Source organism: Phyllopteryx taeniolatus, chromosome 10, assembly GCF_024500385.1.
Source record: "Phyllopteryx taeniolatus isolate TA_2022b chromosome 10, UOR_Ptae_1.2, whole genome shotgun sequence".
NCBI classification, from domain to species: Eukaryota; Metazoa; Chordata; class Actinopteri; order Syngnathiformes; family Syngnathidae; genus Phyllopteryx; species Phyllopteryx taeniolatus.
In genome coordinates this window covers 9,280,128-9,298,540 of record NC_084511.1, presented here as the reverse complement: position 1 = coordinate 9,298,540, position 18,413 = coordinate 9,280,128, and the positions used below count along the sequence as shown (strand labels likewise).

Here is an 18,413-nt window from a genome sequence, read left to right as displayed (position 1 = left end):
TCAACGCAACTAAACATGAAAGTACATAATAAGGCATAAGTAAACTTTGAGGCGGTCCTTAGTCGGACGGGAATCATATGTATTCCCGGCAACTCACAGTCCTTTCAAGTTTTGTCACGTTCTGCTGCGTTTGGTGCACGTTTTGTCCCATTTTGCCACAGTTTTCACACCAGGCGCGAGTGTATTGTCATTCGACACTGCTCGGGCCAAAAACTTTGACAAAATTTCTCACTGCAGAAACAGGACACATTAATTTTGCTTAAATGAAGCAATGTGCAAAACTACAGGTTACATAAGCTTACCTCTCAGGGGGCACGCCAAACGAGGTTTACAATTAAAGGTGCTTTGTCACACTCGCTAATGTTTTGCTTAACTACCCCAAAGAAATATATATATAATACCTTGTGTAATGGAGGTGTTTGAGTGTCACTTTCTCGCTTTCTAATGTGATAAAGAAAACAATGAAAAGAATGCAAATGGAAGACAAATCTGGTGCAAAACTCCTTTAAGTCTATCCTGCAATTAGCTATTGCGGGGCAACACAATAAATGGAGAAGCACTTTATCTTCATGTGGAAAGTTGCCACTGTGGAAAGCAGGAGTAAGGAACCTACAATTCATGGGCATTTTACTGCATCTGATCCAGCCGTCATTCTATTAACAAATAATTGGATGACCTCAGAGGAATTGTTATTAAAAAATAATAACAATTTAAAAAAAATAAAAATAAAAAACACAATTTCTCATATTGTATATTAGGAAAGATTTGTTTGATCGTGGCATTCATATTTTTCTCATGAATTTAGTATGGCCCTTTAAGGATTTGGCCCCTGATAGGAAAAGGGTTCCTCATCTCTATTGTAAAGTAACAGGATAAGGTCATTGTCTTGGAATATGTTGCTGTATAGCTACACTTGATGTCTGTCCTTCAGTCCAACTGGCCATTGTGACAACCTTTCAAATAGAGCTCGTCCTGCGACAGGTGTCCGTCAAAGCTGTCCAGGTAGAGGACGCTAGCACCTCCTCCGCCCCCCAGGAAAGTGCCCACGGCGCGGCCTTGCCGAGCATGGCCTACGGCGTCGCTGAAAACTTTATTGATCTGCTCCTCCGAAGGCATCCACCAGTCTGGGTTAGAGGCGCAGTGCATCCGGATAAACTCTGACGAGGACAGTTGGAGAAGAGAACCTTTATTTGGTTCTGTTGTACTTCTGTTTCGTATGTTGCCCCAAAAATCATGTACTGGTATCTGGGACCAGCTATACTTTAGAATTACTGGGTTTCTTGCTTTAACAGAGGTTTTGAAACATTAGAAGTTGAAACTGTGAACATGAAACATTAGCACCTTAACACCTTTTCTGTTTCCTACACCATCCCTATTGACTGAGCCACTGGCCAATAATATTCTGTACACTATTGCTCCAAAACCTCAGGGTTCTTGTCTTGATTTAAGAAAATAATGTTTTAACAGATACAACTAGATGTGGCATTTTTATGGTTGGGTGGATGAAAGGGTGAAAGCTTTGAAAAATCCATTATAAGGTTTCATGAAAACACAATGAAAATGAACAAGTAATACATTGTACATTTTCATCAGGATATAAGTAGAATAAATGTGTCAGTATCCGGTCATACCAAAAATCTCTCCCTTAATTTGGTGTCCATCAATAGAACTTTAAGATACAAGTGTTTGCTCAAAAGGGCAATTTATACCGCGTGTACACATTCACGTCACTGGTATCTGGCCTGGACTGGTCGCCAGTCAATCGCTGGGCACATGTCTGTACATACGGACGATTTGAAGTCTTCAATCAACCGAACGTGTATGTTTTCGGAATTGGGGAGACAGCCAGAGTACCTGGAGAAAACCTACACAGTGGTGTTCCAACACAGATTCAAACTCAGATCTCCTGACTGTGAGGCAGACGTGCCAACCACTACTCACTGTGCTGCCCAAAAGGCTATTTAGATGCTAGAAGGGTACATGTAAAAATACCCTTTATGCTCCGACCTCAATTGTGCCAGATACAGCGTCAAAGCCCAATCCCTACCCTACAGTTTGTGTGTAAAGGCTTTTGATGTCTACAGTTGGACTGAATAATCAATTACTTTTTCCATTAAGCCCTACGGGAAACATTTATTTATTTTTTTAACAGATCAGATGCTGATCATTGTTATATAACTGATTGTGTTCCACGGGTACCTCTGAGGCAGCTGACTTTGACGGGGTTGAGCGGTCGTCTCTCCAAGCCCGGCTCTCTCAAGTGGACCGAGCGCTTCCGTTTGCCCAGGCCGCACGAGAACTTGAGCTCGTCGGTGGTGAAGATAAAGCGGATCAGGTAGCGCAGCAGCCGCCGGCCGTCTTTCTTGGAGGAGTTGACCGCCTCTTCCCACTGCTTATTGGTGATGAAGAGCGGGTAGTTCTCCAGCAGCTGCTTGCTTCCCTGTAGAGACGATGAAATGTTTTATGTGATTTTCTAGAAACAGCTCTTCCGAAATGTGCAGCAGCATCTGGTGGACGGTTGAGGAATATTTTCCAACAGGTGCCATTTTGGTCATACAGTATGCAACAGTGCCGCAATTACCAACATAGGTTATGTTTTTCTGTGATTTGTTATTAAGGATTACCAAAAACTATCAAATTGATAATAGCTGATGGATCAGGCCAAAAAATAACTAACGAATTTTGTGGATAACCAACCCTTGATGGTTGAAGCTGACATTTAAGAGCCCTATTTTCATGAATGGTGCAAACTGTGTGCCAGGGGCGGGTTAGACCAGTGTTGGTAATTTCATAGACCAGCGCAGCCCAGCGGAGCCGAGAGTGGGCGGGCTGCACCAGTGCGAGTGTGTTTACAGCCGAATTCAGCAGACCGCAGACCAGTCAGACAATTTTTTTGCATTCAGTAGTTTGTCAGTTCATATTAAGAAGTTTCATTCCTTACATTTGTCTTTGGCAATGAGGTGCTTTAAATGCATTTGCATTTGAATTAGATTAAGGATTTTGAGAAAAATCGACACAAATAACATGAGAACATTTTATTTGAAATAAGTGTAAATAGTAAAAGAGAAACATAAAAGTGTACATACATTTGTAATTACACTTTGTAAATTTGTAAGTCATTAACTTTTGATGATGATTTGCTGACTTTCTGTCTGACATCCAATACAAGATGAAGTCTCGCCCAAGTGAGATACTAAGACACCGGACTATTTTCTGGTATGAATAAGCTATACAGATTAGGATCAACAAGAACCACCAACCTCAAAGATTGTTTGTTGTTCTTCCTGCAAAGAAGGAATATGCAATTTTACTTCAAACAACCTCAAAACATACAGACTCTCAGACTTTGATTTTAACCTCACCTCAGTGAGCGGCTCCTCTGGTATCGGTGACACCAGCTGGTTGCGAAACTCAACAACATTCTTGAAGTAGTCAAGAACATTTTGACAGGGAACTGTGCAGAAGTGAGTTAATGAGAACACAACCACTCACAGTGACAATACAAAACATAGTTTTTTTTGTTGGCACCTGTAACTTCATGTTTAGGATTCATGAACCAAATGTACTTTCTTATTGTAGGTGGGTATTCTTCCAAGAATGTTCCCACAATCAACACGTAAAAATACGTAGCACATTTTTCTTTAGATACTCATATCTATCAAACCTCTTCTCATCAAGTTAGTATTCGCTGTGGGCTTAGTATATGTGATCTTTTTATAGTTTGTATTTGAAAGTGTCACTGACGGTGAGAAATTGTTCAGCTTTGGCTGGGGTCTAGAATCTTGTCATGTTCTTTTTCAATGTTTTTTTTTCAAATAGGAAGGGATCAAATACCTACTGTACATGCTGTGGTGTCATGGTTGGACGGCAACAATATTTACAAGCGTCTTATTACATGTATAAAGTAATTAAATGGTGCACGTGTCCCTAAATGTGCAAATTCAGTGACATATTCCGACATTTTCCTGTCTTCCACAAAGCTTCTCACCACAACTGTTTGCAGTTGAGAACTGGTAAAAACTGGCTTTCATGAACACACCTGGGACGGTGTCCAACTTGTTGCGGAGTTCCTCGTTCTCCTGCTGCAGTGACAGCACTTCCTGCTCCAGTTCCAGGCAACGCGGGCAGCAGCTCTCCTCGTCCTCCTCTTCCGGCAGCGTGGATGAAGGGTGTCCGTACGAGTCGGACGGCGTCGGGGAGCCCCAGCCCACTTGGGTGCGTCTCGGGGGTGACACCTCGGAACCAGGCTCGCCTGAGTGGCACTGCTCCTCATCCAAGCCCAAAACAAGACGAGGCTGTTTCTGCTGCCCTGAGAGGAGATAGCTGTGCAGGGAGTCTGTGAAGATGCGCAGAACAGCAGAGGTCTGTTGTTGGTTCAAATGGCTTTGTTGCGCTTCCTCTTCTGGCTCAGTGGACGAGGAGGAGGAACTCTCCTCAGGTTTGGAGCCGTGAATGGTGCCGGAACCTTCCTCCATCTTGACGCTGGAGGGGACGGACGGCGAGGGTTCCAGCAGCCGCCCATTGTTGAGTAGGCTGAGCACTCGGCTGCACTCCTTGGCGAAGGCGTCCAAGATGAGTCGGTTCTCTGATCAAATAAGGAACAACAGTTCGCAGTATTTGTTCAAATGGTTGCAAGGTTTTGATGTGAGAAACTGAGAAAAAAAAAAACGGGAAAACCTGCTGTCCGTGAAGGCACAAAAAAAGATACTCTGCTCCAATGGATGTCACAGCCAAAACAACAGTGACAACTACACAATGGGGTTACACTACGCTCGACTAGTAAATGACCAAAACAAAAACAAAAGGTGGAAAGTACAACTGAATGAGAAAATTAGTGGAGCTGTTGTAACAGGCTGCCAACTCCAGGGTGCCATTTTTGATCTACACAAGTTGGCGTCACGACTAGGCTGCCTGAGGTTTTGTGTCCTACTTGTGTCTGGCCCTGCATTTGCTGAGCAGGCCGTTCTTAATGGCATCCTTGACGTGACCCCACTCACCTATGCAGCAACTACAACCTGCCTCCATTTGTTGAGTAGACTCAGCTGCAACATTGTTTTCGAATTCAACTCGCTCTTGTACGAAGCTGTTTCCTGCCAGTTATGGGACCTATTTTTAACGGGGTCTTCAACTAAATAGAGTTTGAAAAAAAGGCCTGCATTATGATGGAATCAAAAATCATTGAGACTTTTTTTTTTTTAAGTGAGGGCAAGGGGTTACAGAAGTTCCCAATAGATATAGACCTTGAACATTAAGAGACACCAGTGTGTCATCACCCTGCAAGAAAATTAAACAATGCACCTCAAATTGACTCTCCCCTCAGGAAAAAAAAACAAAAAACTGGTAAAAACAGGACCATGACTTTATCACCATGCATCACAGTAGACGTCATTACACGAGGCATTTGTGAAGCTGACATTTACAAGCTGACATGGAGTTTAAGGTTCCCCCCCTAATAAAGCTCTTAAGATACTGGTAAGCTCACAGATACTGGTAACATTATGCTCACAAATCACACTTGGTCACAACACGGGCTTGTTAATATTCAAAATGCACGTCAATGTTCAGAATCCATTCAGTCTTTGCAAAGATAACATTGAAAATGTTTTGACCGACACTGTCAGAGGTATTCATTTACCAAAGTTGATTACCGTGCTTCTGGAACTGATTGTGGAACTGAATAATAATAACATTCCAGCCTTTTAGTCCAGGCACGTCCACTTCATGCATACACACACACACACAATCGCTCAGATGTGTCTATCAGCCTGGCACAGATGTGTCATGGTTATTAATATGCGTGGTGGCTGTGTGTACCAGTGGAGATGTGGCTGATATCATCCATCCGCTACTCCCTCCCCCTCCCGCCGCCTTACCGCTTCCCTCGCCACATCAGTGGCACAGCGAACTAAGTAGCCTCGTAAAATGTCATTAAACGCAACACGCTCAGCCATGGAGAATTTATGAGACCCGTTTGTTTTAATCACAACACTTGGAGAAGGCCATTTTTTATATGCGTGCATTCAGCATTGGGCGCTTCTTTTAATCAAGTTTATTTCCTGTCATCAAGGGAACATTAAGCGGATCATCAGTGAGGATGAGGTGTATGTTCTACTTGTTGACAAAATTCAGGATATTTGCTTTTGTTTTACCTCGTGAAGTAATTCAGTGGAACGTTTAAATCTGAACACAACAATGATACAATTCAGAATCCAAATGTTTGCTAAAAATCTGCCGATACGGTGATACAAAACTGCAGAGTTCCGAATGCGTGTCTGTTTTTATTTTTCTTTGGTTATAAAACATGGACCGCCATTGTGTGCGGCACAGGATAAACTCAGCCCAAGTTTTTTTCTTTTTCTTTGGTGGCCTTTTTGTGACACAAGTACTATTAAAATAAGATTAATATTAGGGAATTACAGCAGACCCGCATTCAAAAAGCAGTAATGTTGTTACGGTACTTTACGGTGTTTTATTGACGTGACTCCAGTGGTCCCTCCAAAGTTAAACAAAATCCACTCATAAGTTCATTTTCATGCTATTTATTAGCCATTAGCAACATGCCTTTTATAAAACAAAAGAAAACAAAAACAACCTCCCCTAAGAAACAACGAAAAAGCAAAACGCGGGGAATTAACGCTTAAAATGCTCATTGAGCTTTTCTCATGAGATTTTTCTGACGTCTCCCGCAATGATGGACTTGGTTGACTTTTGAGCCATACAAAAATTCCCGTAAAGTGAAAACAAATACGAGAGATGGACAGATATGATTTTTTTTTTCAGGGCTGATAACTATTATTCGTAATCAAGGAAGACAATAACTGATATTTGGAACCAATATTTACAGTATTTGCACTAAAGGGGAAAACATTGGTGCCAAAATTTTGAATAGTAAAACTCCAACACGTAACTGTTACGTGTTACACGTTTAAATGTCTTTCAGCATATGTTGATTGAACAGCTTTTCAGATTTGCTAAATGTTAAAATCATTTGTTTATCTTAGCCATCTTTGTTTTGAAATTCGAAAAAAAAAAAAATACTGGTTAGCACGTCTGCCTCACAGTTCTGGGGACCAAATCCGGCCTGGACTGTGTGGCGTACTCCAGTTTCCTTCCGCATTCCAAAAATATGCACGGTCGGTTAAATGAAGACTTTGAATTGTCCGAATGGTTGTTGTATTTTTTTTTTTATATGTGCCCTGCGATTGGATGGCGACCAGTTCAGCGTTTGGTCGTTTCGTTTTTTGCCCCTTTGCTCTTCTGCCTTCTTTCCGTGACGCGCACGCACTCGGGCCCAACAATGAGGCGCTCTAAAACGGCCACAGTAGCGGACTATACAAAAGTAAGATGCATTTTTTGGGGTGCAAGCATAGCTAGCTTGCTAACTTCACGTTGCGCCAGATAACCGCTGACGTGAATGAAGCTGCTCAAGTTCTTATATAGTAGAGGAGGGGAAACTCACGCGGCACAGTTTTAGCCACGCCCAAAATATCAGGACAACACTAATGGTAAAAAAACAGAACTGTGAGGCTGACGCTCTAACCAGTCGGCCACCGTGCCGCCCAATTTTTCCATGTTTTCAGCAAGTATCGTCAAACATTTTGAACGTATTAAGAAACAAATATCTCCGAATTAACTTGACAGTGTCTTTAAAAAGGGGAATGTGTGAGGTGCGTGATGCCAGACTGATGATTTTTATTTTCTTCATTTCTTATGGGGGAAATGTGAACAAATCGGCATACTTGCAATCTTTGGGCTATTGCACAGCACGTTGTATGCAGGTTGGTTATGACACCGAATGCTCCAACAAGGCTGCAAAGCAACAATAAAGCGGCAGCAGCCCGCCAACTGTGATGAAGAGATTCAAATGTGATTAGAGGATGAGATGTCTCATGTTTAATTTCACAGCAGCAAGGATTGGGTTCATTGCTTTCATCTCAGGTTGGTGTGCCTCGGACACACCCTCCCATCCTTCCTGGGCACAGAAACCTCATTTAAACTCACCGCTATGAGCGGCAGCCCGAGCAGGAACAATGTCTTGCAGCGAGAGGACCTAAGGGGGCTAATGTGCACAGAAGTCAATCCAGTGTCATTTTGCACAGCGGAGATCCAATCACGGCTGCTCTCATTAGAACCGAACATCAATGACGCCTAACAAGAAGAAATGGAAACCAAACGTGACGCTCGATGGGCGCAAATGAGAGACGTTGCTCTTTGCATTCACTGCAAGTCATGATGAGTGAGTACTGTACACCTGTGTTTATGTCAGGACGTGACACAAGTGAGTCTTATACGATTGCAATGAAATATAAAAGGCGACATGAACATGCCAAACTGCCTGAACTTCAAGTTATAAACGCACCTGAAGTGATCCCGAACGCGCAGACTGGAGATTCCTGCTTCGGTCGTCCAGCGGGGAGTGTGGACTCCGCTATGCCGACGATGGCGCGCCGCTGCCGGGTACCGAGAGCAACGCCGCCCGCCGCCTCCGCGGAGGTGGATGTCGGGACCCCGCAGCTGGGCCTGCCCTCGCCGGGGAACCTCTGGTGGTGGTGGCGGGGCTTCAGCTGGTTCTGCGTCTGGAAAGGGAAATGCTGCCCGGGCTGGAACGTGAACTGTCGAGCGTCGGTGAAAAGCGAAGGCTCGATGGAGGCGCACTTCCAGTGGAGGCGATTCATCTTGACCGCGGAGGGGCCTTCGTCGGCGGGCCGCATGTGCCCGTCCATCCCTGCCTTCCAGCCAGGTAAGGAGCGCGCTTGCGATGGCTCTCTCCGTCACTGTCTGCCGTCCTCGGTTATCGGAGGAGGAGGCAGGGCGGGTGGGCGTTTATGGGGCTAATATTTACTGACATGCAGCCTCTCCAATCCCCGGGCGGGAGGTCGATGTCGAGACTGGTCCGGAAGGTGGTGGCTGGGGTGGGAGACGGGCGGGACTCGCCCCGTTTGCAGTCCACAACTCCGCGAAACTAACATTTACATTGATGTCCGTTATTGGCTGCATTTCTTGTTATGGATTGTGCACGCGATGAAGTCAATCTCAAAGAACTGGAACGGCTGCATCCCTCTTTTGGCTGGATGGACGTGAAGGGAAGCCACGAGCAAGTTCAGAAAGCACCACAAAGGGGCGCCGTCGCCACAGGAACGCCGTGCTGGGCCACATCAAAGGGCCATGATGACTGAAAAGCACACGCAATACAATTTGTTATATATATATATATAAATATATGTATCGCAGATTCAATCTTAAACCACCTTAAATCAATAGCTAAACCAGTATACCAAGAAATACGACTACGCTCATCAACAGGCCATTGAGCCATCCATTTTCTGTATCCTCGCGAGGGTCAAAAGGAAGGCTGGGGCCTATCCCAGCGATCTTCGGGGCGAGAGGCGGGATACACCCTGAACTGGTCGCCGGCCAATCGCAAGCCACATGTAAACAAACAGCCATTCACAAAGCAATTTAGAGTCTTCGATCAACCACGCGTGTTTTGGGGATGTGGGAGGAAACCGGAGTCGCCGGAGAAAACCAACACGCAAACTCCACACAGGCGGGGCCGGGATTTGAACCCCGGTCCTCAGAACTGTGAGGCAGATGTGCTAACCAGCCGCAAACAGCCCAATGAATTGAACATTTTTCAGTTTTAGGCGACCAAAACAAAACAAAACATTCCCATGTCCCATTTTTTTAAAATTATCTTTTCTTTTTTTTTTTTACGCAGCCCTAAAACTTGAAATCGCTCTCCTGCAAAATGGACTAAATTGGAGTTACTCCACTTTAGCTCTGAGTGGCTGAGCTGCGCGCGCGTCTGAGGGCGTCGCTCGGAAATGACGTCACGGGCACCCACCAAAACTTGGAGCCGGGGCCCCAGGGCGGCGGAGTCCGACTGGAGTCGAGCTCACAAGGCGGCGGAGCTCCGCGAGAGAAAGAGGGATGAGGCGTCGTCGGAACCTTCCCGAACAGACGCCTGTTCGCCATTTAGTCGGCTAAACGGAGGACTCGCCGTGCTTTGGGTGGACTCAAGGTGACTTGATGACAAGTTTGCAGGAGTTCGGCCCGTCACCGTCACCGTCATCGTCATCAGCCTCGTCGCCGCCGCCGCCGGCCGGGATGGTGCGCCTGCTCGGCTGCCTCCTGCTCGGATACCTCACTTGGAATCTGCGGATCTCGGACGCGCAGGGGGAGTACTGCCACGGCTGGCTGGACGCCAGCGGCAACTACCACGACGGCTTCCAGTGTCCGGAGGACTTCGACACCGCCGACGCCGCCGTGTGCTGCGGCTCGTGCGCGCTCCGCTACTGCTGCGCCGCCGCGGACGCGCGCCTGGAGCAGGACGGCTGCACCAACGACCGGCCGGCCGCCGCCGCTGACGACGACGACGACACCGAGTATGCGGCACGTACGTACCAAAGAGGCACCAGAGCACCGCAACGCAACGCAACGCAACGCGTGCCATAGGTGACAACAAGTGTGGGGAAGCCATGGTCCGCGGGCGAGATCAGGCCCACCGCGCACTTGTGGAAAAACAACACATTCAAGTCCAGCGGACGTAGTTTCTTCATTTCCTTAAAAAAAAAAAAAAAAAAAAGTCATTTCAAATCTCTCACTTCTAAGAGGAATAGAAGTCGTGTACTCTGTTCATGCGATGTTAGTCGTAAAATGCTTTGCGTCCCGTTTCCGTCCTATTTGACTCAATTGACGATGGAACGCAAGAGTTAAAGTTTGCATTCAAATGTTACCGAAATGGGAGAAATGTGTTTCTAAAGACACGCCTTGATGTAATTGATCATTTGACAACAATTCGACAAATGCTAGTCCAAAGTTTCAGTTTTGCAGGATGTTTTTGTTCTACAAATTGAACAAAATAGAAGACTTAAAAACATAAACAGGAAATGAAGCATGTAAGGACGAACAGTACATAATATCAATTCAGAAATAATGCCCCAAAACAGTAATTTGACTATAATTTGTCGAGTTAAAATTTTATTTTTTTTTAGGTTTTGGGTTCAAGTTGATTTTTTACCCAAAATTGAATAAAATAAAAGACAAACAGGACATAAAGCATTTTTGGACTAATAGTTTTCGTTTCAATTTCAGTCCTCAATTGGATCAAATGGGACATAAACAGGGCATAAGAGCACTTTTAGCTGCCAGTTTCAAATATATCGAAAGAATATTTTTAGTTCTTTTCAACAAAAGTTTGCCCATTGTTTTTGAATCCTAAATGTGAGAGTGTATACAATACCTCAATTTCTCCTTTAGGTGACATTTGTATTTGTTTTTCAGCCTAAATGTTCATACGATCACCAAAAAAACAAGTCATTTTGGACAAAAATGTTGCCTATTCGTTAATTTACTTTGAACTGGAGTTTTCTAACACGATTTCCATCCTAAACGGAATCATATTGAACATGACCCGCATATATAGCCTTTTTTGACAAACATTTAAGGCAACATTAACATCAAATATACTGTACATGTAACTTCGTGTTAAGTTTTCCAACTCAGTCTCTCCTCATGAATTCCATTCTAAGTTGAATAAAAATTAGGCGATGCATAATATAAACAGGACATAAAACATTTTTGGACTAATATGAACTCACCAGAAACTGCCTCAATTATTCAGTTTTGAGACACTTTATACTGTCCTTACCTTGGTTTTTATCTTTCCAATGGACATTTTCCTCTATATTTTTAGATTGAATAAAGTCAGTGATTAATAATAAACAGGACATACATCATTTTTGGGACTAACATTTAAGGCAGGGGTAAGCAACCTACGACCCGTGGGCTCAATACGACCCACAACACATAAAAAAAATAATAATAAAAAGTTTTGTTTGATTACAAGAAACAAAACGAGCAATTATTCGCACATTAGAGTTTTCAATTAACCTAGCATGCAGGATTTTGGAATGTGGGAGGAAACCGGAGTGCCTGGAGAAAACCCACGCAGCTGGATTTGTACCCAGAACCTCAGAAGTGTGAGGCGGATGCGTTAACCAGTCCGCTCGGTCACATCTGAATGTATAGTTGGCTGAGAATATTTTGACTTCTTATGTTTCCCCATCACGTTTGCCTAGTGGTAGCGGTAAACGTAATTGATTAGCTGATAAACAACCTGCAAAAAAAAAGACATTTTGGGCTGCTAATATTTGTTGTCTTGCCATCATCAAATATACACGTGACTTAGTTGTAGGCTTCTAACACAGTGTTTCCTCTTGTTTTGCATGCAATTTAATAAAATAAGTGATGGTTAACAAACAGGTTTTGCCCGACACCGACTATGGAGTACGTACCTTTCCAGACAGCACAACATGTGCGGGGTGACGACATACAGGACAAAGGTCGTTTGAGGGATGAGCGGGCCACCATGCAGGTCTAAAAACAAATAGAATCTCCTAAACTGAACAAAAGTAACACTTTGTATTACTTTTGACTTAGTTTTTGCTTTCTGACACAACCTGGCCACTTGATTTCCATCCTAAATTAACAGAGAAAGAGTATTATTACCTTAATTTATCTTTTAGATGATATTTGTATGAGTTGTGCCTAACTTTAATAACCAACCCAGAAAAACAGTCATTTTGGATTTAGGTTTCTAATGCAACTTTTCCTCTTGATTTCCATCCAAAAAATCGAATAAAGTAAGTGATGAGCAACACAATAAACAGGACGTTAACCATTTCAGGGCTGACTTTACATAAACAGAAAAGGACAAATTTTTGGTGACACTTTTGTTTAGATTGACTATTTAAGAATGCTTGGAGGTTTTCTGATTCCGACACAACATTGACGATTGGTTTTCATCTTCAGTTTTATAAAGAACCTACAAAAGCAGCCATTTTTGGACTAACATCTTGTCTAATTGTTGTCAAATGGTCCTCTTTAAGAGAACAACATCAAGATGTGCCTTTTCAAAAAGGCATTTCCCTCTTTTGGGGACATTTTAATGAACACTTAACATAGTTTCTAACACAAGTTAGCAATTTTCAGGCAATTAGGTGGTACAATAGTACATTAGGTAATACATAGGGTTTGCATTCAGTACTCGCATGTCCTGTTTAGTCCTGTCCTGTGTAAATTGCTAAAAACAGGCGATGGGCAACACAAAATAACATTCCCAGTAATTAGCATGTTGTCGTATTCATGCCATGTTTCAAGGGAACCAGTACATACAGAAACATTCAATAAAGCCCTCTTTTAGGTTTTGTGGCAAATGTAACACATTTCACGTTTCTAAGACGGGCTTGCCTATTTCAAGTTGTACATACCACAAAGAGAAAGATGCATTTTTCCTGAGGTGGCCAACTAAACAACAAACTAACTTATTATTCTGAGTTTGGAGTTTTCAAACATAAGCTGAAAATAAATTCAGCACATTAGGTAATGCTTACCCCTCCCCCGCCCCCCCCCACCAAAAAAACCCAACAATATGCATTTCAGTATTTACATTTTTTGACCCAAGGGGACCTCAAAATGAAAATCCTCTTTGGTAACATTTAGGGTTTAACACTTAATGCTTGTTTTTAAGGGCGAGTTGTGACGACAACCTAATAACTAATAGAACATTAAACTTTGCACTGCCTTTCAGTGAGCTGACGTAAGAGAGCGCATAAGGCACAGCTCAGTCATAGTGAAGTCACTCTTCTGGCCCCCTTCAAACATTTACATGGAGTCACTGTGGCTTGTCAAAAGTTACCAACGGTCCTCTTGAGAGCTTTTATCCGTTTCAAATTTTCCAAACGGATCACACAGCCGTGGGCGGGCGTGCGGAATGGCCGAACGTGAGGTCACGCAATTTCCTTTTTTCCCCTCCTTTTAAATTCTCGAACAAAATAAACAAACACTCTTGTGATTTCCTCCCGCCGAGTGCGCACACTCGGTGAGGTGTGACCTGAAGCGTTTGTGCTGTTCAAGAATATCTACCTGTGGAGAAATAGAGATGCGACATTAATGCTCTCATATAGAAGTGAATTGATTGGGAACAATTGTGTCCTGTAGCTTTTCTTTCAAAAGTCCAAGAGATACATGAACTAGTTTCTCCCTCTGAGACCAACTCTATGTGACATCGTACACGGCATGTCATTTATTAGAAGATTGACTGATTGTGTATTCTGTGAATTGCTTAAGCACAATGCACTTGTGTATCACTCTCAACCGGTTTATTTTCTAAATAAGGCCAGCATGACATCAGCTGTGTGAGGTTGAGCTACATGCACGCTATGGCACAACTCTTCCTGTTAGCATGGACGCAGCACTTGCATAGAAACACCAGTTCAGAATATTCAGAGATTCATTCTTCCAGCCCATTAACAGTAAAAAAAAAAATAATAATAATAATTGATTGAGCTTTAATTTTCCCCGTAGTTGAAAATGTAGTCTAATACCCATCTCAAGTATGGTAATATCAATAATAAAGAAAATATAATGTAGCTAAAAAGGCCATCCGAATATCTTTCTGTACAGATAATGTCCCATTTTTTTTTTATGTTTCGACAACAATAATCACCACAAATGTTCTTCGGTAGCAACACTGCGTGTCTCGACACCTGAATTTGGAATTTTAAGAGTACTTTCAACTGAGCGAAGACGTAATCAACAGTGTTATAAAATCTCACGTTTTGTCACTCATTTATGTATTTCATCATTTAATTGCCTGGAAGAGTTATGCCGTAGGATCTGCGCGGATGGAGCTAAAGTTCCCATCGCCAACGTCATGTTGTTGCTCCTTTTAGACAGCAAACTATTTGAATCAGCGAAGAAGTGCACAAGACACGATTCAACAAGTTGACACAATCGCCCTCTTGGCTGTTCACTTGTGTATGGTTAACAGGCTAACTGTTAGCCAGTATGCGCGTTGAGTGACTGGACATCAGTTGCGGGCCATAGAAGCTCGTGGATGAATGTGTTTATTACGCGTAACGTTTGTTCAATAAAGTGATTGAAAGATGTGTATATCCTTGACCACTTGTGAGGGCATAACAATACGTTTGAACTAGCGGCTGAAGGCTAGGAAGAAGAATAAATGAGCTAACAATATTTATGTCACATTGTGTCGGCAAACATAAGGCATGCTGTTGTGGTATGTTAGGTAGTTCTGTTTTGCAGTAGACACATTGCACCGTAGCGTCTTTCATAGAGCCTTTCCTCCTGGCTCGTCGCCATCATGCCTTACTTAATTCTACACGGAGTGGCGCACGCGTCCACAGTCTCATTAGTCCATGTGGAAAAACGATCCCTGCGAAGCGACAAGACCAAAGCCCAGTTTAATGGGAAAGTAGTGCTTTGCTACCATCTTGTGGCAATAAAGGTCATTAAATACAGCTAACCCTTTTTCAGAAGAAGTGTCAAATACTCACAGATTTTCGCGATTCGCAACAGGGCTCTGCCCCTACCCATCGGGAATAGTGGGGGAACATTGGAGTGCATTTAAGGTTCATTCCGTATACTTCAGCCCAAAGCCCATTGTCCCTAAGTTTTTTTGTGATTAGTGAATGTTTGAGACTTGATTACGATCTGAGGATTTCCGATTGTGCATATCCAAACTAGGCCACAAAACGCGGCCCGACTCAGATGTCCTCGTCTTTGTTCGCAGAGCCCGTCTACGTGCCCTTCCTCATGGTGAGCAGCATGTTCGTGGCCTTCGTGGTGGTGGGCTCCCTCGTGGCCGTCTATTGCTGCACCTGCCTGCGGCCCAAGCAGCCCGCCCAGCAGCCCATTCGCTTCTCGCTGCGCAGCTGCCAGGGAGAGACCATCCCCATGATCCTCACGGCCGCGCCGCCCAGCCTCCGTGCCCCGTCGAGGCAGTCCAGCACGGCCACCACCGGCTCCAGCTCAGCGGGGGGCGGCGGCAGCTCCACGCGGAGGTTCTCCATCGGGGGGCAACAGCAGCACGGTTGCCTGGTGTCCGCCTCAGTCTCTACCCCGGCGTCCACGCCGACTCAAACCCATCAGACGTTGCCCCCGTCTCTGCCGCCACCCTACACGTCCCCTCCGGCGTCGGGGGTTCTCCAGCATGCCCACGCTCAGCTGCCCCTCCAGCAGCCCTCGCAGGGCGCTGCGTTCCTCCTGCCCCAGCAGTACTTCTTTCCCCTGCAGCCCGACGCATTCGCCTCGGCAAAGGGTTTCGCCGACTTCAGCCAGAGTTGACAAGTGCTGCTGCCAGACTGGACCTGGTTGGAGAGACTTCAACCTACCTGAATGAGGCACCTACGCACTTTTTTGTATTGTATATTGTACACAAACACCATGACTGTTTTGTATGGGCTGTTATTTTAACAATAAACAAATAATCTTGGCAATCCAGGAAGATGATGGGCTGCTTGAGAAAAGGTGAACCAGGATATTCAGTTTTTTTTTGACAATTTGAAGGACTTTCCATGACGGTCTCCTCACAGATCTTTGAATGCAGTGGTTCTCAAACTGTGGTTCCTGGGCTCTGCAAAACTGACAATAAATTAGGCTGCATCATTTAAAAAACAAAAAGTGCATACAGTACCTACATATGGGGCCCGGCCTGCCAATAAAACATACTATATCGATTACTTCTCCCTACCTTAGCTTTGGACTAATTGAAAGCTCTGACATGATTGTGACCTACCACATACTGTAAATCTGACATCCCTGCATGAATAGTTATTTATTTTTTTTAGAACAAAAGGCATATTACAGACAATTGATATATGTCTGTGTGTGTATATATTTGAAAAAGGCACTCTTTCTAAAATAGCGTTCCCCACATAATTGTGAATTCCCCTATCCATGGATTTTTTTTTGTGGGGGGGGGGGGGCTACTAAATCCTCCATTATTTGGTGAAAAACTCATATTTAGCATCTTTTTGCTCAGACCAAAGCAATGTCTAATAAAGAAGTATTGCTTTGGCTGCATCTTGTGACATTTTGGTGTCAAAGAAGTAAGTTGAAGTGAGGAGAGGAGTTTCATAGAGCCAGGCCATAGCCCTGTCTGATAGAAAAGTAGTGCTTTGCCACCATCTTGTGGCATCTAGAGGCAGTTATAAACCATCAATTACTTGCGTATTTTCACTATTTGTAGCAGGGGTGTCTCTCTTGCCTACAAATAGCAGGAGAACTATTTAGTTAGTGCTTTTGTTTTTTTTTTTTTTGGGGGGGGGGGGGGGGGGGATAAAGGTTCCAGAATAAAAGGTGTTGTATGTGAATAAAGTTGGATTTAAAAAAAATAATCACTTAATAAAATAGGACTTCTTGCTCGTTAAACTTTTACGACCTTATCTCAGACTAATCTAGGACTAATCTCGTATGATTAAGACTTTTTATCTCCACAAAATATATCTTTGTTGTGGAAAAGATTACTTCTGAAAAATATGACTTTATTCCCATAACTTTAGAACTTATAAAAAGGAATTTGTTATTGTAACTGACAACATTTTGATTCCGACGGCATTCAGTAGTACACATGTTAGTAGTTACGTTTGATTGCCGTTCTGATTATGAGGGCATCCCTGGAAAAATGTCTCCCCTGCAAGGGGTCCCTGGACCCAAAAAGTTTGAGAACCCCTGTTTTAATGAACCCCGAATGGATCTGTCATTCACACAGCAAGGCTTCCTCGCTGTGTGACTTCACAGCAGGAATGCGGCGCTCAGATTCATCATTGTCAGTGCTCAGCGAGCGTGGCAAGGCCCGCGGCATCAAAAGTGCCATGTCTCCTTGAGTGGACGAGGCTTAGGTTGCATCAACAGGTAGCGACTGGATCCGAACAAAAAAAAAAAAAAAAAAGACTTGTGTGGCCTATGAAACTGAGGTGGCAATCAGCACAGTCTTCCTTTGGAACGTTGCAAACGCCATCGTCAGCATTTGTCACATTCCGCTTGTCAGGTCTTGTTTATACTTGTCACTTTGGACTATTGTATTGTGTTCTGCTTTTACCGTTTCTCACAACTTTTTTTTAAACCCGCTGACTTGTCTTTTGGTGGAAGGAGATAACCAGCGGGCAAATGTATTGGGACACCATCATATCTACAGGAAATGATAATCTGGTGTTATTCCTTGATATAACAGCTTCCACAATTCTGGAAAGGATTTTTTGTCCAATCTCCATTCTTGTTTATGCCCAAGTTGCTTGATGCGCTTGTTCTGGCACACCAAACTCATCCAAGCATACCTTTGTTGATCTTGATTTGAGTATTTGGGAATAGAAAAGGGTCTAATCCCAAATGGTTCCCACAAAGTAATCATAATTTTTTTCATGTTACAATAAAGAATTAAGATCAAGGAATCCAACCTTTGATTCCGAGGTGTCGCAATAGTTTTGTCTATCTCGTGCAGGGTTTCAATGCCCAATTTATAACACGCATATAAATATACATCACATAAAATACCACTCTAAACATGAAACAAAAAACTCTTTGACCAGAAACGGTGTACCTGATTGGTA

General features: G+C 43.6%; 2 protein-coding genes across 5 annotated transcripts; one reads left to right on the top strand and one right to left on the bottom strand.

The window, feature by feature from the left end:
- Positions 1-488: 488 nt before the first annotated feature.
- On the bottom strand, positions 489-12,331 carry LOC133485098 (BEN domain-containing protein 4). Of its 4 annotated transcripts, XM_061788453.1 has the most exons (7): positions 9,276-9,730; positions 8,360-9,172; positions 4,040-4,585; positions 3,363-3,454; positions 3,261-3,284; positions 2,200-2,440; positions 489-1,157 (listed from the first exon to the last, which is right to left on the bottom strand). In XM_061788453.1, the coding sequence occupies exons 2-7, from the start codon at positions 8,721-8,723 to the stop codon at positions 928-930; spliced, it is 1,497 nt and encodes a 498-aa protein (XP_061644437.1). In that variant the 5' UTR covers positions 8,724-9,172; positions 9,276-9,730; the 3' UTR covers positions 489-927. The 4 variants fall into 4 exon arrangements, with proteins under 4 accessions (XP_061644437.1, XP_061644436.1, XP_061644435.1 ...); XM_061788452.1 differs by lacking the exon at positions 9,276-9,730 and adding an exon at positions 12,297-12,331 and having other exon boundaries at positions 3,261-3,454; XM_061788451.1 differs by lacking the exon at positions 9,276-9,730 and adding an exon at positions 9,845-9,972 and having other exon boundaries at positions 3,261-3,454.
- shisa3 (shisa family member 3) lies at positions 9,865-16,337 on the top strand. Its single transcript, XM_061788461.1, has 2 exons — positions 9,865-10,396; positions 15,596-16,337. The coding sequence occupies exons 1-2, from the start codon at positions 10,030-10,032 to the stop codon at positions 16,147-16,149; spliced, it is 921 nt and encodes a 306-aa protein (XP_061644445.1). The 5' UTR covers positions 9,865-10,029; the 3' UTR covers positions 16,150-16,337.
- Positions 16,338-18,413: the final 2,076 nt, after the last annotated feature.